The sequence below is a fragment of the Mizuhopecten yessoensis genome, unplaced genomic scaffold, assembly GCF_002113885.1.
Source record: "Mizuhopecten yessoensis strain PY_sf001 unplaced genomic scaffold, ASM211388v2 scaffold11161, whole genome shotgun sequence".
Classification (NCBI taxonomy): Eukaryota; Metazoa; Mollusca; class Bivalvia; order Pectinida; family Pectinidae; genus Mizuhopecten; species Mizuhopecten yessoensis.
This window is the reverse complement of record NW_018408910.1, coordinates 1,367,600-1,392,845: the sequence shown is the minus strand read 5'-3', so window position 1 is coordinate 1,392,845 and position 25,246 is coordinate 1,367,600. Positions and strand designations below refer to the sequence as shown.

At 37.1% G+C, this 25,246-nt stretch overlaps 2 protein-coding genes across 4 annotated transcripts in view; both read right to left on the bottom strand.

Moving 5' to 3' along the window:
- The window catches only part of LOC110467115 (lysophospholipid acyltransferase 1-like), a 29,986-nt gene extending 11,620 nt beyond the window's left edge, over nt 1–18,366 (bottom strand). The window contains exons 1-6 of one of the 3 annotated variants that reach the window (XM_021524046.1): nt 18,222–18,366; nt 10,178–10,308; nt 7,429–7,574; nt 4,119–4,289; nt 2,244–2,354; nt 482–617 (exon numbers count right to left, since the gene is read on the bottom strand). In XM_021524046.1, the coding sequence (XP_021379721.1) occupies nt 482–617; nt 2,244–2,354; nt 4,119–4,289; nt 7,429–7,574; nt 10,178–10,258 (645 nt within the window). In that variant the 5' untranslated portion in view covers nt 10,259–10,308; nt 18,222–18,366. Of the gene's footprint in view, nt 1–481; nt 618–2,243; nt 2,355–4,118; nt 4,290–6,106; nt 6,158–7,428; nt 7,575–10,177; nt 10,583–18,221 lie in introns of those variants that run through there. The other 2 variants (XM_021524045.1, XM_021524047.1) reach the window with 2 other exon arrangements.
- A 2,332-nt stretch (nt 18,367–20,698) lies between these two features.
- The window catches only part of LOC110467112 (complement C3-like), a 41,234-nt gene continuing 36,686 nt past the window's right edge, over nt 20,699–25,246 (bottom strand). The window contains exons 32-39 of the mRNA XM_021524041.1: nt 24,830–24,917; nt 24,538–24,606; nt 24,054–24,159; nt 23,495–23,593; nt 22,587–22,685; nt 22,157–22,240; nt 21,717–21,855; nt 20,699–21,132 (exon numbers count right to left, since the gene is read on the bottom strand). Coding sequence (XP_021379716.1) covers nt 20,994–21,132; nt 21,717–21,855; nt 22,157–22,240; nt 22,587–22,685; nt 23,495–23,593; nt 24,054–24,159; nt 24,538–24,606; nt 24,830–24,917 — 823 coding nt within the window. The 3' untranslated portion in view covers nt 20,699–20,993. The remainder of the gene's footprint in view (nt 21,133–21,716; nt 21,856–22,156; nt 22,241–22,586; nt 22,686–23,494; nt 23,594–24,053; nt 24,160–24,537; nt 24,607–24,829; nt 24,918–25,246) is intronic.

Genomic DNA, 25,246 nt, shown 5'->3' with positions numbered 1-25,246 from the left:
CAAGCCAGTTTAACATTATAATTCCTACCGTAGTCATATAAATACTTTAAAGAAGCACCTGTAAAACTAAACGCGATGTCTCAATTAATTTATGAGATATATTATTTACAACATTGAGGATATCTTATTTAGTATTTTATGAAGTAAAACCTCGATATCGTGCCCCTCGTTTCATGTGCCACCTCGTTTATTGCCAACATAATTCAATGTCCATTTTCTCGTTTCCTTAAAAATTCCTTTATACATTTCCCTTAATTTAATCAATCCCCTTTATAACGCCAAAATAATCAATCCCCTTTATAACGCCAAAATTTCTCTGGATGAATGGTGGCAGTCTTACGAGATTTTACCGGATATAATATATCACTTTAGCATTTAAATATATCGTTAATTCACTGAAAGATATCTTCAATTCCTTTGAATATATTTCAAAGATATCTTTAAAATATATTTAATATATGTGTCAACTTGCAATACTCACCTTGTTAGGTGGTGGGACTTTAGTACTTGACCCGTCTATAAAACTGAGGTAGTCGTCATAAAACACAAGCGGACCGGACATGATGTCGTGAAATGAAAACATGTAGCTATAATACATCAGCATGGACGGCTTCTTCCTGAGGAACAGAATACACAATGACAAAATTATCAAAACAAACGGAACGCTATCATGAAGTCCTGGTTTAACACTAATCTGAACATTCCACCACAGATGACTCCTTCATAATCCAATCATGTCAGTCAAATCAATGAAAATATAGAAAACAGAAAGACCCTTGTAATTTAGATCGGCTTTACGAAATCAGACGATTAAATAAGTCGTTGATCAACGTAGCCATAGAGGATATCTAACAGTGTTTTCAGTAATACCAAATACATTTTACGATTGTGGCTCGTGCGCACCACGAGTGAAAAATATCAACATATTAGCCACACGAGTGAAATACATTTGGTATTGATGAATACACTGTTAGATATTCTGTTTATTGCATTTATTTTTTTACTAAAACCTACCCCTGAACACATAACGACACATCAAGCTGACAATACTTGATGAATATCCTTTTACCACTAGCGTTTCTAGACAATCCTATGCGACAAAATATAGTCCGCCCTCCAAAAAATAATATATACAAAAAGTCATAGTTAAATTCCTTTAGTTACTTAATTTAATTAAGGAGGAAGTTAACTTCATTTTTGTTAATGACTTATTACTATCATAACTTTAATGATTAAGGAAAAGTCCGGTCAAAATGGTGGGGAGTGGGGAAAATGCAGAATTGTTTTGTCTCCACTTATCCTGATGATAAAATATCCACACCACCTTATGACCCTGGTTCTGTTACACTTTCTGCCAATCTCTAAGCCTAACTTGGAACTTAGAGACGCTGATACCGTGCTCCATTTGACATGGGTTTTCTCCAATCAAACAGTTACAATTGCCGATCTGCATAGCCTGCTGGCTTTCATGAAAATGAAAGCTGACGGTTGAATTAAACGTTGTGTTTCCCCAGGGATAATTCCCTCATGATAGATAACAGATGATTATTCTGGGCAGTGGAATGGGCTAATGTCTCAGACGGATTTTCTCGAGGCCTGCGTATCGTTAAGCTAACCAGGCTTTGACCAGATTTGCCACTTGAAATTTTCATAGTGTAGTATTTAATCAGTGTTTTTATTGGTCAAATCAGCAAAAGTGAAATTTTTTACAAGTGACTTTTATAGAAGTTTTGATCACTCACTTGTAAAAATGTAATAAATTATAATATCTAATTGAAATTCAGGTCAAGATTGTCAAAGTGAGAGAGGTTATTTTTTTGTAGCTTTTTGAGTCAATGCACATTATCGTCGCAGCACTCAATGATGATTGTAAATATGTAATATATTGGATAGTTTACGTTCTTTTCAGTAAACAAATAGAAAATTCTTTAATTTAACACCCAACGAATATATATTAAACTTCGTAATTTAAAAAGTATCATAGTACGATAGCACACAATTATTTTGCAGTAGCAATTAATCTTTATTCACTGTTTAGTTACCTAGAACAGGGCTATTAAAACGTAACGTTAAAAAACATCCTCAATAATCTTCGGGTTTTTCTAATGAATATATCTTTTTATTCAAATGAAATCAGTCAATAGTTTCGCTGATAGTGTTACTAATAAATAGAAATCAGAAGTCCTTAACGTTACTGGACACACTTCACCGATAAAAAAAAAATAATCTTGTATTCTTTATACCTTATACAATTCTTTCGTTGATCCTCTGACAGTGTAACATCTGGCACATCCATACCGTCATGTAATGAGAAGGCCACGCTTGTCACCTTCTGTGTCATTAGCATCATGGGTCTAAATAACAAGGCAAACCTTAGTCAGTACACATCAATGGTATCAATTTACATAACGAGGAGGTTGCTTTGACAACGTTACTGTTTTCTGTGTTTCGTCAGTCGATCCAAAGACATCAATGAGATAACTATTATAAAACTCTTCACAAGAAATGTAATGTAGCACAATTAGTTGGTGAGTTGGCCAGACTACATTGTACCGTTGCACAGCCAATTGCCGTAAGAGAAGAGATAACATTTCATATTTTTTAAAGGGAATTCGGAATTGGCTGATATGTTTTTTATAACCTGATAAATATTACACTTTTTCATATAAATAATAATAACAGACAGATGTGAAACTATTACTCGATGATGAATGGTCCTCAATAAGGAAATTTCTGCATCGAGAAGAAACTAGCTTTTGAAGGAACGTTCTTTCTTATATCGAATTTCTAATTATCATTAGAGATTAAAAGTTTTTACAAAATACCAAAAAGTATTCATAAACACACTTAACAGCCTAAATTGATTATGATGTCTTTTTTGTTTTTTAATCAAATCATACATGTTTATAGCATCTATTTCGTTTAAGCTTCTGTTTCATGTCATAATATCTTCACCTTCGATTGAACACCTACATCTAGATTAACAGATTTAGGGTAGAAACACTACAATAACTCGATATTGATATTACGAGAACTACGGTCGTGTAATATAATGAAGCAATTATCAACTACGGTAGGGTTTTGTACTGAAACAATTATTAACTACGGTCGTGTAAATTACTGAAGCAATTATTAACTAGATAGCAGTGTACAGTACTGTACGATGGTCATGGGTGATATTTTATACAATGAATTTGTATCAAAATTAAAAAAAAAAAATCAGCACTAAAATTGGCATATACATGATGTGGAGGACTATGTGGGCTTCATAATCTAAACAAAATAATATTCGAATTTGGTTTGAGACTACAGTTTTGGGCATTTACAAAATGACCTATGCTAAAACGTGAGTAATCCTGTTATCGAGTAGGTGATATTTAATTTATGACAGGTTTTAAGAAAAATATTACTACTTGCGGGGATCAAATGTTGGGAAAAATTCAAGGTTTTTTTGTGCTTATTTTGGTGTTTTTTGATGTTGTAACCATGGTTTTCACAAGTCCCAAATTTGAGGAAAACAGTTTTTGAAAAACAAATCAGTCTTCTTAACAAAATGTAATTAAAATGTAGTTTATAAATATGTACATATATGTAGGTGTGTTGTGCAGGTTGAACTCACTATCCATGTTTATCTGAGACATGCCCTTTATTTTTAAGGATCCAGACATTTCTACTGTACACTGCTACCCTACGGTCGTGTAATGTACTGAGGCAATTATTAACTACAACAGGGTTTTATATTAAAGCAATTATTAAATTCGGTCGTGTAATACACTGAAGCAATTATTAACAACGGTCCTTTTATGTACTAAAGCAATTATTAACTACGTTCGTGTAATGTACTGAAGCAATTATTAACTACGGTCGTGTAATGTACTGAAGCAATTATCAACTACGGTCGTGTAATGTACTGAAGCAATGTTTAACAACGATCGTGTAATGTAATGAAGCATTTATCTCCTGATGTTGTGGACATTTTGGTAGCCTGTAGAGTTTGCGGAATAAATAATGTTCGGTTCAAGCACTGTTGCGTCCTTCAACAACATTATTGAAGTATAGTTCCCTCAACAGAGGATAATAATTGAGCAGGTAATCAATAACATTCGACAGTTACTTACCCGGTGACGTCTAGCGAGAATCCACCATAGTCATAGTATAGTCGGTACGAATGCATTATCACAATGTACGCAAAGGCGACGAAAAAGACAAGCGAGTGATACGATCGTCTAGGACCATACAGCACCAGGAGATAAGGCAGAGTGGCGTATAACACTAAGTGCAGCAGCTGACTGAAATGATAGAATACTTTCCTCGTCAGACAATGTTGAAGACGTTGTTGCATTAACGTTGATATTAGTTATAGTTTAGTAAAATAGAAGAATAGTTTACTGAATACAGGAAAGAAAATACGGAGTGCAATACTGTTTTCGCCCACAACCACTATAATTGATTCACTCAAGTTCCATATGTAAAAAGTGCTGGGAGTTTGTACACATATTTGGTGAATAACGCCCTGGACGTTTTTAATTTGTCAATCTTCTAATAATGATCTCACGTGCATTGTAAGGTCATCTTTCATTGTGATGTCATGCTTTATGGCAATTGTTCCCACTATCGGAAACATATTTACAGGCGGAAACATGTGGTTTTCCAAAGACAAAATATGAACGTTATGGTAGTAAAATGTCTCAAAACTACTACTCTCATTACTTAAATTTCATATTGTAAAAGACACTCGGTAAACTGTTTGTCTTTTACACAATTTGAAACTAGTAATATCTGGAGTTAGATTAGACTGGCCACCGTCTCTAGAATATTACATAATTAAGAAAAAAAAATAACTTTTGATCACTTGGATGTTTGATTCTAGAACCCAAGTTCTAAACTAGGGGGGAGATAAGCTAGTAGTAAAATGCAGCTGAGAAATTCTTCATTAAAAACTTAGGGGATGGTAGCCAGTCTAGAGTTAGATAGACTGACAACTAACTACATGTTGTATCACTCATTGAGGTGCTTCTATGTTTCACTCTCAATAATAGTAACATAAATAAACTGATTACATAGATATAGTATGGATTGCAGTACATTTGCAACAATCTCTATAACGGTAACATTCTATGTAACATACTAGGTAAGGCACATATGCTACAGATAAAACAGTAGCACAGCACAGGTGTTACATTTGCTATCACGGTGATATGTAATTGGTTGAGTGTCCGTCTGCAGTTCGGAGGCTCCCGGATTCGAACCTTGATCTAACCGTGCATTTTCCGCTCCTTCTACAAATATACTATATTAACTATAGCTACGGTACATGCTTCAGGTTAAACAGTAACAAAGAACAGGTGTTACACTCGCTATAACGGCGACACGCTATTTTGATTACAGGTATGATAATGCTAGATACGACACAGTAAAACTAGCGATAACGGTTATGTACTACAGGTAAACAGTGATGGTGTTATATTTGCTATCGGATAAACGCAACACACACAGGTGAATCCACCCTTAAAATTTAGTGATAGAAATAGTATGCCAGAAATGAAATACACGGCATCATACAGCTGTTTCGTCCTTCAAGGACTCATCGGGGATAAAAGGGGCCAAAAAGTAGGCGAAACAGAGGGGCAGGTGCGTAAAACCCCTGGATTTGTGAATTTGAAGTAGTCCATTTAAGATTTAATATATGTAAAGTATGTATTTTATGAACCGTGTAACAACTCAAAAGAGACGATCAAGGTTACAGCCAACCTCAGGGTCTAATAATTCAAAAGCAGAGTCTATCATATTAAAGGATGAAGACAACACACACACACAGGTGACCGCAATTTTAAAATTTGGTTACATCGAGGAGAGTTTTGAAAAGTACTATTATATTCACTCGCTATAACGGTATCGTGCTTTAATGCCAGATGCACGGTAGTCTAGTGGTAGGACGCTAGGCTCGTGACCGAAGGGTGGCGGGTTCGAGTCACGTCAAGGCACTGTGTTGTATCTTTGATGGAATTTACACTTCTGTTATGAAAAAAAAAAAATGTCTTACGGAAACTGAAACTCCTATTAAGTAGGGATGCTCTTTTAATAATTTACAAGACTTTTATTTTACCTGTTTTAGAATATGTTTGTGAGTTGTCGGACGGTTGCTCTATTTTTGAATCTGAAAAGTTAGAAAAAGACCAACGTGAGGCTGCTCGCATTATATTAGGACTTCCTTCATAAACCCCTATTAATACTTTATATTACAAAACTAGTCTTGAAACTTTACCAAATCGCAGAAAACGGAGGAAACTTCAACTATTGTATAAGATGCATAATAAATTAACTCCTGATTACTTCAATCATCTTTTGTCGCCTTTATCTGGAGAAAATAATTGTTACGCGTTACGTAACACAAATAACTATAGGATTCCTCGTTTCAGATTATCTCTTACTAACTCTTCTTTTCTAACTTCTACTCTTCACTATTGGAATAACTTAGAAATTCGGTTCGATCCCTACCCTCTATTAATTCATTCAAATCATGTTTAACATCAAATATTCAATCAAGTCCACCTATTTACTTTAAAATCGGAAATCGTAAACTTAATATTTTGCATACTAAGCTCCGACACCAGTGCTGTTCCCTCAATTATAACCTTTTTAGAATTAACCTTGTTGAGAGCGCATCTTGTAATTGTGTTCATCCTTGTGAGAATGTCTCTCACTGTTTTATGGAATGCCACCTTTTTACAAACGAAAGACGTATTTTGGTTCAAAATTTGATTAATTTGAATGTTGCGTTAAACTTCGAAATTCTTTTGTTTGGCAATTCACAATTTTGCGTGGACCTTAACTCAAACATTTTTAGATTTGTGCAAAACTGTATTGAATCAAGCAAGAGATTTTGAGTTCAAATTGTAATAACAATTGTATATATCTATTGTCATTATTGTAATGTCATTTAAAATGTATATTGGGAGAAGGCGTTGATAAGATGTTATAACGACATATGGACTAGGCTCTGATAAAGCGGTATATACAAATCTGGAATTTTTACATCTTGTACAGTCTCCAGTACAGTACTGGTATATGCTCGTTAGCGTGGTGGCGTAATATTGTGTACAGTAAATCCTCGTTATACTGTCACCAATTGTCCATAGGTGGTTTGGCGTTATAAAGGAGTTTGGGGATAAAATAAGGTCAACACATATAGAAATTCTAAACAAACAATTAAAAAGAGAGAGTAAGCGAGTTAGCAGATTAAAAGAAGGGTGTTATGCGAGGTTGAACTGTATACATACTTACTACAGCAAATCCATCCATTATTACAAGGCTGTTAAATGTTTTAGACAATTTTTAAATAACTGCCTTTTATTTCGATAGAGCAATTGTAACGGTATAACCATTTAAATGTACATCAGAAGGTAAGTGTATTTACTAAATACTTACTACCCAAAGCAGAAATAACCTAATGCTAGGCCTAAGGTTAACTCAAGAACATGGCGTTGCGTTGTTCTCTCCCTGCCTGCAGGGAGTGCCTTCCGCATCAATATCCCGCTGGAAAAGGCTATAATGAAGGAGGCTAGGAAATTGATCTGCAAAGAAAATAAAAAAGGGAGTGTAGTGAATGTATGCTCGGTTGCTTGGTGACGGTGCTATCGGTTAACGATTTAAATCACATTTACATGATATTAAATCAATCTCTGCAATTTATAAAAACTGGATTCAATGTTGATCAAATAAATTTCTTCGTGCTTCCAAAACCACAGCAAGGTTCATTATCTCGATTATTTGAATATCCTGCATATCTTTCATATTTTGTATTGGTGATAATTTCGAACAGATGAAATATTTAACGTTATTATGAGTGTTTATTAAAATGTGTTAACAAAAAAAAAAAAAAAAAAAAAAAAAAAACANAACACCGAAGTTTCTTCAAAAATATAATTTAAACTCAAAATTGATTAAACAATGGTGAAATTTGAACAAAAGATTGATTTACATGAATCCATTGAAAAAGCAGATGGTGAATAAGACCAAGTTGTCCAGAAGGTTACACTAAGGTAATTGTAATGCTAAATATACTACACAAGTAACTCGGATATATCAATAAATACGTTTATTTCGAAGTTGAAGTATTGTTCCACTAACTACCATCAGAAGAGATACGAACGCAAATTTAGTTATAAAAATCATAAATACATCTTGTACCTCGACATAACGAAATCTGAATGTAAAATTTCGCTCACAAATATTATTAATACAGTATCTAGATATAACGAGATTTTTATATATATGTACATGTATTACACAAATGGGATAAAACCGCGATATGTCGAAATGTCAAGTTATTCCAAAGTAATGGTGTGATCGACATTGTGAGTACATGTACATATTACTTGTATATCACAAATATACTGCATTCCCCGACATAACGATGTCTGCATGCACATTTCAGTCATAAAGTAATAAATACGCACCACACCACACGTAAGGCAATGTAATGGAATGAACATGTGTGCAGCTTTATTTTGTTGCTGCGACGGTACGGACGACTGGAGAAAACAAATGTCTTTCTTTAAACACCCAATGAATAATAATGGCATCGATCACGTGTTTCTAACGTACACTCTTGTAGCATCCTTTGTATTTTGTATAACATGTTTAACATGTAGTGGTAGAAATTTCATGAAAATCTCCATAACTCTTGAATAGAAAGCATTGACTAATTGGAAACGTCTGCTATTATATGCCCAACGTTAGACTAGCAGACGACGGCGAATCACTCTGTCTAGTATTTCCAGACAAATCCAACTGAACTGCTCGTCTCATGTTTGGTCAACAGTTCGTATAGATTTAGACGGAAATACAGAAAAAAATATCCACAACGTCAACATATATACTTTAAATATCAATTGAACGTGTATACGACTAGACAGAAACAGATATTACTGACAATGAACGACATCATTAACCACCAACAATAAATATAGTTCAGGAAGGATTTCAATTCCTTCAACACGTATAGCATCCATTACCGTAAGATATTGCTTAGTATTTTTAACATATATTGTTGGGTATGGTCTTGTAATCAAACAATATGATTTCAATTACATGTTTTGTCTGTTCCTTGAAGTATAATTTCAGATTATACAAAATAAATTTAATTAACTGTACGTGTCATTAAGCTGAATAGGCTTGTTAAACGTGTATTGCTCGTCTAGCTTAAGTTATTTCGTTTAACATGTCCTTGAGCTGAAGAGGCTTGCAAAATCTTACTTGTCTGCTAAATTGTTAATCAATATAAATTACATTTGTTAAAAGCTTTGTTAGCTTACCTATTTGAATTTAACATGTCGTTAAGCTGTAGAAGCTTCCTAAATCTGACTCACTTGGTTGTTGGTTTACACTTCTATTGAACGCCTTGTTAGTTTAACCACCCATGCTTTATTTTCAAAAAATACAGTAAATCACAACACGATATGCAAATATATTTAACTTGTAGTGTAACAGTTTGCCGTGGTGTAGATATAAAATCAACGTTTATATATATGCAAGTGATAACATCTAAAATATATACATACACATGATAACGGACTGTAACGTATGTACAAATAATAGCCAAAAATTGTAAAGATTCGCCTTTACAATATACTTGTATACAATTAAAAACAAACAACTACAGATGTCTACGCATGTTCAGATTACAACTTTAACTTAAGGTGTTTAAACACTAATCGATGGTAATTGCATACATGACGTTGCTTGATTCATCGACTAAGAATACTAAATGTGTTACGACCACCATCATGACAACTAAAGATATTTTCACCGTGTTTTCGATTATAGGTGACAGACATGTGTTTCCTGAAATCGACATGCCTCGTCCTGATTGGCGCAAAGGTGATACAATTAGTTCGTACCTTCTGAAACATGTAGTTCCGCCCTTCCTTCGTTGTGAGTGTTTGCTTTTTTTTAATTTAAATTTAAATTTTCTATATATCGACCTTTTAATCAATAGCTATTATTTTGTTCTTCTGTGTTGACGCTGCGAATGTTGTCTATCTGATATGTATTAGTGTTTCTTTGTTAAACCAATAGGGATATATCTAATTGTGACTCTAAATATATATCGTATTCTTAGCAATCGGACTACACACTATTATGAATACAGTATGGGCTTGAAAAATGTACGTACATGGTCGATGGGAAGTCCGATGACATCACACAACGGCTGCAACAGCATCGAACCTTGGTAGAATTGTCCGGTCTGGACCATTTTTCATCTGCTGTGTGATATTCGATCACCAGATTGTGATGTCTTCCTGGCTGTTTGAGAAAAGTGCAACACTATGAAGCACAGGGTGATCCATGTCAACGCCACCTCAGTCAACAGTGTATGATACACTCGTCCTGATAAACTGACTCTATTTAACGTGTGACCGAGACGGTAAATACACAACCAGTAGTTAGATCGATACAGTGGTCACCACGGTTAGGAACAGTCATAGGAATAGGACAATATTGCAATCCTGTTCTCCATGCTAACACTGTAATATAACTTCATCATTACAGACCGATCGATATCCTTGAATACGGATATTTTAAGGGTTATTGTATTCCAGTCGTAATCACTATGTGTCATAATGGGAATGCCCTTTGTTTCAGAGCACCTTATGTGCCTTTGTGTGTTTTTGTTATAATTGTCTTTGGATTTTTTGCAGTGCTTATTGTGCCTTTGCCTTCGTTTTTAATGTCTCCCTAGTTGCTGCTGTATGTTTTTATTTAAAGTTGCATTCTGTGTACATGTGTGTTTACACTATTGCATGTTTTGTCGTTTTGCGTGCGTGTGTGTGTAGTTGCTGTTGTGGCCACTGTGTGCTGAAGCTGTAGCAATTTAGTGTATCGACGCTGTGGTATATGTTGTTATGTGTTGACACGGTGGTACATGTATGTATATTATAGATGGATGTTGAGGTTGTAGTTTCGTTGTACTCTGACGCTGTGGCTTATATTGACATCGTGTCTCCTTTGCTTTGGTATATTTTGTCTTTGTTGACACTGTGATATATTTCATTGTTATGTATTGACGGTGTACATGTAGCATAGTTTGTGGTTTGTTAACGCCGTGGTTCATTTTGTCGTTGTGTCGACGCTGAGGTATACTTTGTCGTTGCGTCGACGCTGAGGTATATCTTGTCGCTGTGTCGACGCTGAGGTATATTTTGTCGTTGTGCCGACTCTGAGGTATAATTTGTCGGTGTGTCGACGCTGAGGTATATTTTGTCTGTGTGCCGACGCTGAGGTATATTTTGTCGTTGTGTCGATGCTGAGATATATACTTTGTCGTTGCGTCGACGCTGAGGGATATCTTGTCGCTGTGTCGACGCTGAGGTATATTCTGACGGTGTATCGACGCTGAGGTATACTTTGTCGCTGTGTCGACTCTGAGGCATATTATGTCGTTGTGTCGATGCTGAGATAAATACTTCGTCGTTGTGTCGACGCTGAGGTATATTCTGACGGTGTATCGACGCTGAGGTATACTTTGTCGCTGTGTCGACTCTGAGGTATATTTTGTCGTTGTGTCGACGCTTAGATATACTTTGTCGGTGTGTCGACGCTGAGGTATATTTTGTCTGTGTGCCGACGCTGAGGTATATTTTGTCGTTGTGTTGACGCTGAGGTATATTTTGTCTTTGTGTCGACGCTGAGGTATATTTTGTCTGTGTGCCGACGCTGAGGTATATTTTGTCGTTGTGCCGACGCTGATGTATATTTTGTCGTTGTGTCGACGCTGGGGTATATTTTGTCGGTGTCTCGAGGCTGGGGTATAATTTGTCGCTGTGTCGACGCTGAGGTATATTTTGTGGTTGTGTTGACGCTGAGGTATATTTTGTCTTTGTGTCGACCCTGAGGTATATTTTGACGGTGTGTCGACGCTGAGGTATACTTTGTCGGTGCGTCGACGCTAAGGTATATCTTGTCGCTGTGTCGACGCTGAGGTATATTCTGACGGTTTGTCGACGCTGAGGTATACTTTGTCGCCGTGTCGACTCTGAGGTATATTATGTCGTTGTGTCGATGCTGTGATATATACTTCGTCGTTGTGTCGACGCTGAGGTATATTTTGGCGGTGTGTCGACGCTGAGGTACATTTTGTCGCTGTGTCGTCGCTGAGGTATATTTTGTCGTTGTGTCGATGCTGAGATATATACTTTGTCGTTGCGTCGACGCTGAGGGATATCTTGTCGCTGTGTCGACGCTGAGGTATCTTTTGTCGTTGTGTCGACGCTGAGGTACATTTTGTCGCTGTGTCGTCGCTGAGGTATATTTTGTCGTTGTGTCGACGATGAGGGATATTTTGTCGGTGTGTCGACGCTGGGGTATATTTTGTCGCTGTGTCGACGCTGAGGTATATTTTGTCGCTGTGTTTCATTGTTATGTATTGACGGTGTACATGTGGCATAGTTTGTGGTTTGTTAACGCCGTGGTTCTTTTTGTCGTTGTGTCGACGCTGGGGTATTCTTTGTCGTTGCGTCGCCGCTGAGGTATATCTTGTCGCTGTGTCGCCGCTGAGGTATATTTTGTCGTTGTGCCGACGCTGAGGGATAATTTGTCGGTGTGTCGACGCTGGGGTATATTTTGTCGGTGTCTCGAGGCTGGGGTATAATTTGTCGCTGTGTCGACGCTGAGGTATATTCTGACGGTTTGTCGACGCTGAGGTATACTTTGTCGCCGTGTCGACTCTGAGGTATATTATGTCGTTGTGTCGATGCTGTGATATATACTTCGTCGTTGTGTCGACGCTGAGGTATATTTTGTGGTTGTGTTGACGCTGAGGTATATTTTGTCGTTGTGTCGACGCGGAGGTATATTTTGTCGTTGTGCCGACGCTGAGGTATATTTTGTCGTTGTGCCGACTCTGAGGTATAATTTGTCGGTGTGTCGACGCTGAGGTATATTTTGGCGGTGTGTCGACGCTGAGGTACATTTTGACGCTGTGTCGACGCTGAGGTATATTTTGTGGTTGTGCCGACGCTGAGGTATATTTTGTCGTTGTGCCGACGCTGAGGTATATTTTGTCGTTGTGTCGACGCTTAGATATACTTTGTCGGTGTGTCGACGCTGAGGTATATTTTGACGTTGTGTCGACGCTGAGGTATATTTTGGCGGTGTGTCGACGCTGAGGTATATTTTGTCGTTGTGTCGACGCTGAGGTATATTCTGACGGTGTGTCGACGCTGAGGTATACTTTGTCGCTGTGTCGACTCTGAGGTATATTATGTCGTTGTGTCGATGCTGAGATATATACTTCGTCGTTGTGTCGACGCTGAGGTATATTTTGTCGGTGTGTCGACGCTGAGGTATATTTTGACGGTGTGTTGACGCTGAGGTATATCTTGTCGCTGTGTCGATGCTGAGGTATAAACTTCGTCGGTGTGTCGACGCTGAGGTATATCTTGTCGGTGTGTCGACGCTGAGGTATATTTTGTCTTTGTGTCGACGCTGAGGTATAATTTGTCGCTGTGTCGCCGCTGTGGTATATTTTGTCGGTGTGTCGACGCTGTGGTATATTTTGTCGGTGTGTCGACGCTGTGGTATATTTTGTCGGTGTGTCGACGCTGAGGTATATTTTGTCGCTGTGTCGACGCTGAGGTATATTTTGTGGTTGTGTTGACGCTGAGGTATATTTTGACGGTGTGTCGACGCTGAGGTATATTGTGTCGACGCTGAGGTATATTCTGACGGTGTGTCGACGCTGAGGGATATTTTGTGGTTGTGTTGACGCTGAGGTATATTTTGCCGGTGTGTCGACGCTGAGGTATAATTTTGTCTTTTTGTCGACGCTGAGGTATAATTTGTCGGTGTGTCGACGCTGTGGTATATTTTATCGTTGTGTCGACGCTGAGGTATAATTTGTCGGTGTGTCGACGCTGAGATATATTTTGTCGTTGTGTCGACTTGAGGCGTCGGTGTGTCGACGCTGAGGTAGATTTTGTCGTTGTGCCGACGCTGAGGTATATTTTGTCGGTGTCTCGACGCTGAGGTATAATTTGTCGGTGTGTCGACGCTGAGGTAGATTTTGTCGTTGTGCCGACGCTGAGGTATCTTTTGTCGGTGTGTCGGCGCTGAGGTATATTTTGTCTTTTTGTCGACGCTGAGGTATAATTTGTCGCTGTGTAGACGCTGAGGTATATTTTGACGCTGTCGACGCTGAGGTATATGTTGACGGTGTGTCGACGCTGAGGTATATTATGTCGTTGTGTCGACGCTGGGGTTTATTATGTCGTTGTGTCGACGCTGGGGGATATTATGTCGTTGTGTCGACGCAGGGGTATATTATGTCGTTGTGTAGACGCTGTGGTATATTTTGTCGCTGTCGACGCTGAGGGATATTTTGACGGTGTGTCGACGCTGTTGTATATTTTGTCGCTGTGTCGACGCTGAGGCATATTTTGTGGTTGTGTTGACGCCGAGGTATATTTTGACGGTGTGTCGCCGCTGAGGTATATTTTGTCGGTGTCTCGATGCTGAGGTATACTTTGTCGGTGTGTCGACGCTGAGATATATTTTGTCGTTGTGTCGACTTGAGGCGTCGGTGTGTCGACGCTGAGGTAGATTTTGTCGGTGTGTCGACGCTGTGGTATATTTCGTCGCTGTGTCGACTCTGAGGTATATTTTGTCGTTGTGCCGACGCTGAGGTATCTTTTGTCGGTGTGTCGGCGCTGAGGTATAATTTGTCGGTGTGTCGACGCTGAGATATATTTTGTCGTTGTGTCGTCTTGAGGTATATTTTGTCGTTGTGCCGACGCTGAGGTATCTTTTGTCGGTGTGTCGGCGCTGAGGTATATTTTGTCTTTTTGTCGACGCTGAGGTATAATTTGTCGGTGTGTCGACGCTGTGGTATATTTCGTCGCTGTGTCGACTCTGAGGTATATTTTGTCTTTGTTTGGATGCTGTGGTATATACTTCGTCGGTGTGACGGTGCTGAGGTATATTTTGTCGGTGTGTTGACGCTGAGGTATATTTCGACGGTGTGTCGACGCTGAGGTACATTTTGTCGCTGTGTCGACGCTGTGGTATATTTCGTCGCTGTGTCGACTCTGAGGTATATTTTGTCTTTGTTTGGATGCTGTGGTATATACTTCGTCGGTGTGACGGTGCTGAGGTATATTTTGTCGGTGTGTTGACGCTGAGGTATATTTTGTCTTTGTGTCGACGCTGGGGTATATTATGTCGTTGTGTAGACGCTGAGGTATATTTTGTCGCTGTCGACGCTGAGGTATATTTTGTCGCTGTGTCGAAGCTGAGGTATATTTTGTCGCTTTGTCGACGCTGAGATATATTTTGTCGTTGTGTCGACTTGAGGTATATTTTGTCGTTGTGTCGACGCTGAGATATACTTTGTCGGTGTGTCGACGCTGAGGTATATTTTGTCTTTTTGTCGACGCTGAGGTATAATTTGTCGCTGTGTCGACGCTGTGTGACATATTTTGTCGGTGTGTCGACGCTGAGGTATATTTTGTCGTTGTGCCGACGCTGAGGTATAATTTGTCGGTGTGTCGACGCTGAGGTATATTTTGTCGGTGTCTCGACGCTGGGGTATAATTTGTCGCTGTGTCGACGCTGAGTTATATATTTTGTCGCTGTGTCGACGCTGAGGTATATTTTGTCGTTGTGTCGACGCTGGGGTATTTTATGTCGTTGTGTAGACGCTGAGGTATATTTTGTCGCTGGGTCGAAGCTGAGGTATATTTTGTCGCTTTTGTCTTTTTGTCGACGCTGAGGTATAATTTGTCGCTGGGTCGACGCTGAGGTATATTTTGACGTTGTGTCGACGCTGAGTTATATTTTGACGTTGTGTCGACGCTGAGTTATATTTTTTGTCGCTGTGTCGACGCTGAGGTATATTTTGTCGCTGTGTCGACTCTGAGGTATATTCTGTCGTTGTGTCGATGCTGAGGTATATACTTCGTCGGTGTGTCGACGATGAGGTATATTTTGTCGGTGTGTCGACGCTGAGGTATATTTTGACGGTGTGTCGACGCTGAGGTATATTTTGTCGTTGTGTCGACGCTGGAGTATATTATGTCGTTGTGTCGACGCTGGGGTATTTTATGTCGTTGTGTAGACGCTGAGGTATATTTTGTCGCTGTGTCGACGCTGAGGTATATTTTGTCGCTGTGTCGAAGCTGAGGTATATTTTGTCGCTTTGTCGACGCTTAGATATATTTTGTCGTTGTGTCGACACTGAGGTATATTTTGTCTTTTTGTCGACGCTGAGGTATAATTTGTCGCTGTGTCGACGCTGTGGTATATTTTATCGTTGTGTCGACGCTGAGGTATATTTTGTCGCTTTTTCGACGCTGAGGTATAATTTGTCGCTGTGTCGACGCTGAGGTATATTTTGTGGTTGTGTCGACGCTGAGGTATATTTTGACGGTGTGTCGACGCTGTGGTATATTTTGTCGCTGTGTCGACTCTGAGGTATATTTTGTCGGTGTGTCGATGCTGAGGTATATTTTGTCGGTGTGTCGACGCTAAGGTTTATTTTGTCAGTGTGTCGACGCTGAGGTATATTTTGTCGGTGTGTCGACGCTGAGGTATATTTTGTCGTTGTGTCGACGTTGAGGTATATTTTGTCGTTGTGTCGACGCTGAGGTATATTTTGTCGGTGTCTCGACGCTGAGGTACACATTATCCTTGTGTATCGACACTGTGGTATATTTTGTTCTTGTGTGTTGACATTGTGGTATATTTTGTCCTTGTATGTTGACGTATGGTTTACATTTTGTCCTTGGGTATTGACATTGTGGTATATTTTGTCCTTGTGTATTGACGTATGGTTTATATTTTGTCCTTGTGTATTGACGCTGTAGCATATTTTGTTGTTTTCTGTTTAGATTGTGGTGGTTTGTTTGTCTTAATTAACGCTTTGGTGTAAAGATACATGTATTTGTTTCATCTACATGTATTAACATTTTATATGTTATCGACAAATGTAACAACCAAATAGTTCGTATAACGATGATTATAAGTCCATGAATACGATTTCTCATAAAGGACATGACTGCCTAATTAATTAGATGCCAGTATATGAATATTATGGACACAAGTTTATGACAGCTATCATGATCTGATCGAGACGTATGGACATGAAATTGATATCAAACCTTTCATTATGCTCATAAGTATACCTTTTGGTAATGTGTTTGCTACCCCGATTCCCAGAGAGAGGACTTGCATTTGACCTAGATTTACATGTATACATCCTCGAGATCCAGGGGTAACGCTCACTTTCGCTCTCTGCACCCCTGGAATATGTCATGGCACGAAGATAGCTGTTAAATTGGTCTCAGGTACAAAAAACTGACCAACCGCTATGCTGATACCCGTCTTTTGAAAATTACAAAGGAGAGACGCCCGACTTCAAAGCCTGTCAATTTTTACCGTTACATGACCGCGATATTCTTTTAATGTAGTCATCACGTCTCATCAACAAGATGGCACACACTGAGCCTTCAATTTTGCTATGACATATTCCAGTGGTGTAGAGAGCGAAAGTGAGCGTTAACTCCTGGATATCGAGGATGACGTGTAGAGTGTCGGCGATGAAGCTGTTTTTCTAAGGTCACTATAGAATGTCTTCTACCCTATTTTGTCCTAGCTACATTAAACATCCTAGAACTAAAAACACACTTGATGTGTCTCTGGAATCAAGAGAGAACTGAGACTTTTTCCAATGTGTCTGATCTTCCAGTTCATATTGAAACTTGTTGGGATATACATGTACATATACATATTAATAACCGACATCTTTTCATCACATACTGACTGCTGTTCACTGGAAAGATGTGTTTTTATCAACATACAAAAAATGAAGACATTCAGTGTCATGTCATTATATAACTACAATGTACTACCACAAGAAACTGCGTTCGCAGCGTCCGTTTGACTCGTGCCCCGCTTCAGCGAGACCATTGTTAGAAGAAAACAATCAAGTCTTGTCAGGATATGGCGTGACTATTGTTTGTACTGCTAATAATGACTCTTCAGTACTGCAAATATTAGGGAACACTAATATTTAGATAATTAATAACTGCGAATTTATGATACAAATATATATATTGAACGGAATTTTCAATATTTACGCCCATAAGAAAGCAAATACGCTGCATATTGGTTTGGTTTAAAGATTTTAGAAAGACAGTTCAATACTTGTAGAAGCTCGGACTTACATGTCAGTCTAAGACAGCTTTGTGATTCCTAGGCTCGGTCACTCCTTGTCCCCTCGACACCTTTGGACTTTGTTTATGATATGCACTACAAGAGTCCGTTCGAACTGATTAACAACATGTCAACAAGTAGATGTGTATCATCTATGTGAATGTGAACGACTTCAGCTACCGGTTGTCCGTTGTCCTGTCAGTATTTAGATGACACACACTATGGTGTGATAGGATGAGAAGAATGTAATCTGATTTCTCCGGCAGTGGTTTCTATTAGATAATCAGTCAAACTGATAACAATAGTGTCAGTGACATTTGTCATAATCTAGTACTTATGTACAAACCGCATTTATAAATACATTAAACAGATGATATATTCAGATTGTTGTGAACTGCAAAATGATACAAACACCATGAAACATATGTTATATTGTAAACACACGTTTTCCTTGTTATCTTTTCATTTCAAGTGTATGAAAAATATCATCCGAATCAGTTCTATCATTTAGATTATATTTTTTCTGCTTGCCAAAAAAAATGCTTTATTTAGAAATTGAAAAGAAATACTACAATCCATGAGATCTGGACATGCAGTGTATATAAATACTTAGTTCCGGCAAGTGATATATTTCCTGATGAAACCTTTACAATAGATACTAATACCACAACCGTTATATTGGGACTAACATTATTTTCATAAACTGCTTCTACTACTAAATATTAATCCTCATATTTTGCCAATATTGGTCGTAATTACTTCAGAAGTGCAAAAAGAAAAGACAAACAACATAAGCTACTGTTTATTAATTATATAATTGATATTTTAGACCTTGAAGCGAAGCTATAAATAATTTTACCTGAGCCACACATTCTTCTTACCCTTGTAAGTTCACAGACCCAAGTGCATGAAAGAGGCGACTAATGTGAGGTCCCTAGAGTATCATAGGTTTTCCTCTGCGTAGTGGACATAGCAAAACCGCAACTAATCTGATGTCGCCATTGCAGCTCTTTGTTTTCTCACTTCCCTATTATCTTTTTGCGTTGTCTCCCTAATTAGGCGTCCTTTTTCTGACTAAGCTGTTGCGAGATAGGTAGACCCTATACAAACCTTTAACTGTGAAATCAGATATATTTTGGTCCCAAATTTCGATGCTTCCCTAAAAGGCACCATTGCATAGGTACATGAATTCGTGGGTTACTAGTGCCCACTCATACGGAGATATTATTTAAGTAAAACTTGTAATTACTTCGTGGACCTATGAATTCGTGAATGAAGATCATTCACAAAATCAACGAATTTAAAACCCAACGAAAATTAGTGATTTCACAGTAACTGATTATTTACCTGATATTCGTTTACAAGTTAAACACATTTTGAAAATATAAAAAGCATTCTGAGAGTGTGGCATTAACTATCCATCACTTACAACATCGGTAGTGCACATAGTTTAATATTAGGCCGGGAAAAAAATCGCTCAAATATAATAACACAATAGTAGAGATTATCAGGTTGACGCGCCATTGTTGTTGTCTGCTTCCGTCATTCGGAACTACGTTGTGGTGACTCTTGCCGACGTTTCTGTAGATGCTCCGAATAAGAAAAATGTGTTCGGGGAAATTTGAGCGCGTGAGGAAGATATGGTTGTTATATTGCCCTGCCATGTGATCAGTATCATCCAATCAGACACGCTGTTATAAAGTTAGTCAATTGTTCTTGTAGGTCTGGTCGAAAACTCTTTTTAAAATGTTTTGGTTCAAAAACATGTGTTAGTTGTGTATGAGTGACAAAGTAATAGATAAATGTATATAGTATGTTCCACTGATAGTCCCATCTTTCGTGTACTGAAATATGATCAACGTGAAGACCCTTGGACTTTTTATCTATATCACTACTTAATGGACATCATTATATGGAAAATTGCATATTTAAGGATCCCTGTCCCACTATACTGCCGTTTTACCTATATATAGTAACCTCCCCTTATTTCCTGTTTCCATGTAACATTTAAGGGCTTGTACACTTCTGTTGACCAGATAGCTCAATCGGTTACTGGAATAATATTACTACATGTATCTGAAGTCAAGGGTTCGAATTCCGGTCTAGTATCGCTGATTACCACACATTCAGAATACTCTTGTCGATTATGTTCTGATTATTTTACAATCTTTATCATTTTTCATAAAAATCAAGGCACGAGTTTCTTTTCATAAATAATGCACAAGGCTATAATCCTACCGGAGAAAACAGTTTCCAACACTAACTTACAGTTTTTGGCACTGGTACCGTGATCCTTAAGAGACTATCTTATGCTTTAGCTCAATACAACAGCTATATATCCATGTCTAGTTTAATCCAGATGGTGTTTGTCCCCAAACATCGTTACATTATCACATTTTCATACAGTATTATGATTGCATTCTTGCAGTTACTTTCTTCTCAGATAGACTCACAAAATATATACAAAATCTAATATTTTGAACACATGTTATGAATATTGAAAATTTTAATTTGATCTAAAAATCATTCACTTGAAGGCAAGTTATTAAGATATACAATGTCACATTGTAACACATACTTCAAGATTGTTTTCTCGTTTCAAGGCTGGTTATTATCTTCAAGTTTAATTTTGATGTTTAACAACACATTACAGAAAGTGTATGTGATGACCCTCTGTACTGCTCAAAAACTCGAATTCGAAAGCTGTCCTCCAGGGAATATCACTAATCCTTTATGATGTCTTTCTTATATTCCATACAGTTTATTTGTAGTTATCGCCCTTGTTAGCAGCCCCAGCGATGGATGTAGTTTTCCATCCTACGGAAGCTGTGTCTCCACTGTTCAAGCTTTGTACTGGTACTGTACCTTCTCAGCGTGTAGTCTTTTAAAATAACGGTGTTGCCTTGCAGGAAATACCGGTACCTATATCGAAAATAAGTTAATGTTTACATAAAGTCTTAACCAACCATGAACACAATAAAACGAAATAGGCGGGAACAAAAGCTTTAGTGGCTAAAAAGAGGAAAATTATTGTAGTGAAGCACCTGATTTAAATTATTCTATGTTCAAGGTTCTAGTTAAAAACAACATGTGACTGAAATACAAAGTATCGGCTAAGGAGTCCTTTCTGATACTAAACACGGGATTATCATCTTCTAACCCGGAATAAAACTTATGAAAACAAGACAAACCCTGATGGCTTTCCGAGTCTATGCTCCTGCAGATGGTGATATGATTGACACCTACAGTTTGGATTTTCGCAATATTTGAAACCTACGCGTGTTTCAAGCAGGTTTCCATTAGGTTTATAATTTACGGAAACAAATGGGCTTTATCAATGATGTCTTTTGTGTAATTCTTTATTGTAATGAACATAAAAATAACTTTTTTGTTCCACTTTTGCTTTTCGAACAAGGGTTAGTTATTGTAGCGACTAGTGCGTGATATAATTAGGTATACATGTAATGGTCTTTCCAATTCAACACGAACGATTTGTTAAGTCTTACCTATTGACTCCATGTTGGTCTATGTATGGAATACCATTCATGCCATATATAATGTAATTATGATCAATTTCCAGTAGCAAATTACATCGGATGTTCATCCAGAATTCGATTTCATCATTGACCGCTAAGTCTTCGGCCCCTAAAACGAATGCAATGTAATTTTGTGATTCGAATGTATTAACAGATGAAAATAAAAATTATTTGAAAAAGGCCACTTCTACAAACAAGCACAATGAAACATTATTGACACGTGAAACAAAGGTACAATATGTAACTTTTTACTTATTGTTAAACTGGGGACAATGTCACGGTTTATATTTAATGATGAAAGGTTAATGTAAATTCATATTATATCAATATATTGATTCGAGGATGTAAGGGTATGCATCTCGTAACTTCAATGAAAATTAATTAGGTTGTTTCAAACATTTATTGATTACCTGCTTTCGTAACGGATTTAATAACAGCTGCTATAACCAGATGGTTGCCTTTTTGAACAATGTTAGACACTTCTATCCGAAGGGCTGAAATAAAAAAAGCATAATCAATATTGATATACAAAACACATATGTTGACATATTCATCATCTCCTGTGCCATGAGCTCGCTTGGATATATCAACACGTGCGATATACTAGTGATGTATGTAACGTAAATCAGACAAACAAGCATGTGAACTCATTTATATATATATATCGATCCGATCAGGACCAATTTTTTTATTTTTTTTATTTCTTAATCCTGATATCAGAAATAACAAATTTCATCAAATAATCAATAATTTCTAGGCATGTTGTACAGTTGATTTAGTAAAGACTCACTTAACGCTAATAACGGAAGAATATGTACACGATATATGACAAAATCTTACCGAAATCAAACTCAAAGCAGATTTTGCGATAGAAAGCAGACATGACCTTAGACACACGGCCGTAGCGTATCTTGGTGTCCCAGCTCTCTGCACACTTCCCTGAAGTAATCCAAACTTTGTCATTAACATTTAAGTAAACATATATCTATGACAAACGAAACATACGATAGGGGAAGTAACCCATCTTTGTTCCATTTTCTTCAAATGGTCAATACCATTTTTGATTTCGTCTTTTGGCACCAACATAAACCGACAATCAATTACATGTTTTATTTATAATATAGTTGAGGTTTATTATTATGTATAATAAGCACGAGGGATTCGTAATGACGAGATTCAACATAAGGATTCATGAACTAACACATAGGCAACTATTAAATAATGTATTATTGTAATACTGCACCACAATAGTATATATAAATATACTGCAATCGTGAAATAAAACCTTATGCACAATTGTAATCAGTCAATCAATATTCTGATATCCTGTCTTATCCGACATACAAATGCGTTCATCAAATCTCGTTCATTATAAAAATAAATACCAACCACATACTTGTTTATTTTGACTTATTTGTTAAGTCCAACCGGGTGCAGGCTAAGTCAGGATGCACAGTAACTCTATCAGCGCAATCAAACGTTAACGTAAAACACAGGAATAGGGGTTTTGCGTAATCGAAAATGAACATCCAAACATTCCAGGGAACGTTCTGATTTTATAAGCAAAAGTCAACTTTAAACAGTGTGTGGCTGTTTCAAAATAAATGAAAAATCATAAGACAAATTGGCTTAATGTGTGTTATTGCCGAGCTTTTGTGAAAACCTTTTAAGTATTTGAAGAATACTTCATTTATGTGATCGGCATTACAATATTAATTTAATTATTGGTTATAATATTCAGTACTTACCTTCAACACAGTGGCAGTTTTCCCGTTTACTTGTACTACAGAAAATATCTAGGTTAGCAACGTCATACTTTAGGCTGTAAAACTTTGTGCATCTTTCCTCTAAAAAACACAACATGTTTTTTGTATACAAAAACAGGCAATAAATCACTTTAGTTTTATTTTGACCTACTTGTAATCCACACAATCGGTTTTTTTATTGGTACATTCTTGTAAATGATATCGACGCCATTTCTGGCGTTCTTTTGGTTTATTGAGCCCTATTTGGATATTTAAGGTACAAATCAGGGAGATATTTTGTATTAAAATACTGCATCATTCTATTTCACACTCGAATTTCAAAATTGAATTAGATAACTGTATATGTCCAGCAGAATAACGTGTTCCGTAAATTTTCACATCTGCAGAGTAATCTATTACTGCAAAACTGTTCCATTTACGCTCGTATATAGTTATATTAATAATCAGTTATACATTTTGTCTGATACTTCATGTATATTATTAAATAAATCTGGTTTTCGACCGATTCTTTTATAGTTAAAATAGAGCTTCAAAAACTCACCTGTTTTGTAATAATCATAGACCTCAATTTTCGCAGCTTGCAAATTCTCAACCTCAAATTCACGGACTACTCTGAATTTGAAGCAGGTTTCATCAGTGGCAGGAATCTACAAGAAAATAGTTCTCTATATGGAATGCTTTATGATAAGCCATTAATGGTACACTCATTCGATAGCGTTAATGGATAAATATACACTGATAAAATTACGTACAAAAAAACGTCCTATTTGTTTTACAAAAAAAGGTAAATATGGTGTGTTTTTTAAGAATGATTGACATAGAAGTAGTGAGAGCATACATTGATCCCTAATGTAAATCCGTACACACATAAGCGGTCAATGTTTTAAAATGTCATATTGAATCAATGTTTTATTGATTGTGCTAAGGTAAGGTTCACTTTTTTGAACCAAGAACATTTCATTATAGTGATATAAACGTAAACACAAATATCTCAGAGAAAGAACGATGCATAGTAATATACGTACCTGGTCTAGATAAAATATTACAGATCTTTTGGATAACTCGTAGCTATTAACAATCCCCTTCTCTCTCAGCTAAAAAAGGACAAACAATCATTTGCCATTATTTATATAAAAACTACTAAGCACTAAACAGAAATATATTGTTTGTTTACTGTGAAGCATACTTCTTTAAAAAATATTCACAAAATGAAACGACAAATATTCTTTATTCATTCACTAATCATTTTACTTTTTCATCTGCATGCAAATGATTGACAGCTTCATGGACCTTCGTTTAATATCCGTTGTTTCGTACCATTTCAAGATCGCCTTTCTCCACGTTAAACCCTGTCGGCAGTCCAATGTCTACCACCGGCATGTCCAACACCTCATAACCAGTATAGCTAGAGCATATTGGGATCAAATAGTATGTATTTGGAAAGAATTATATTTAATGAAGTGAATATATACATGTAATAAATAAAACTATACTTGGACTTTATGTGATTAGCATTATGATTAAAACAGGTCATACCATATTATCTCGCGAAGAACATTTTTCATCTTAGCATCCTCTATTACAATTGTTTTTATATTTGTTGAACGTGTTTATTTTGAAAATATTTTACTGATGTTTCCATCACTGATAGAAAATGTTATATCATTTTCATGTTACATAAGTAATATGGTCCTATAATAACCTCTAATGTGTATACATGTACGATATTGCAGC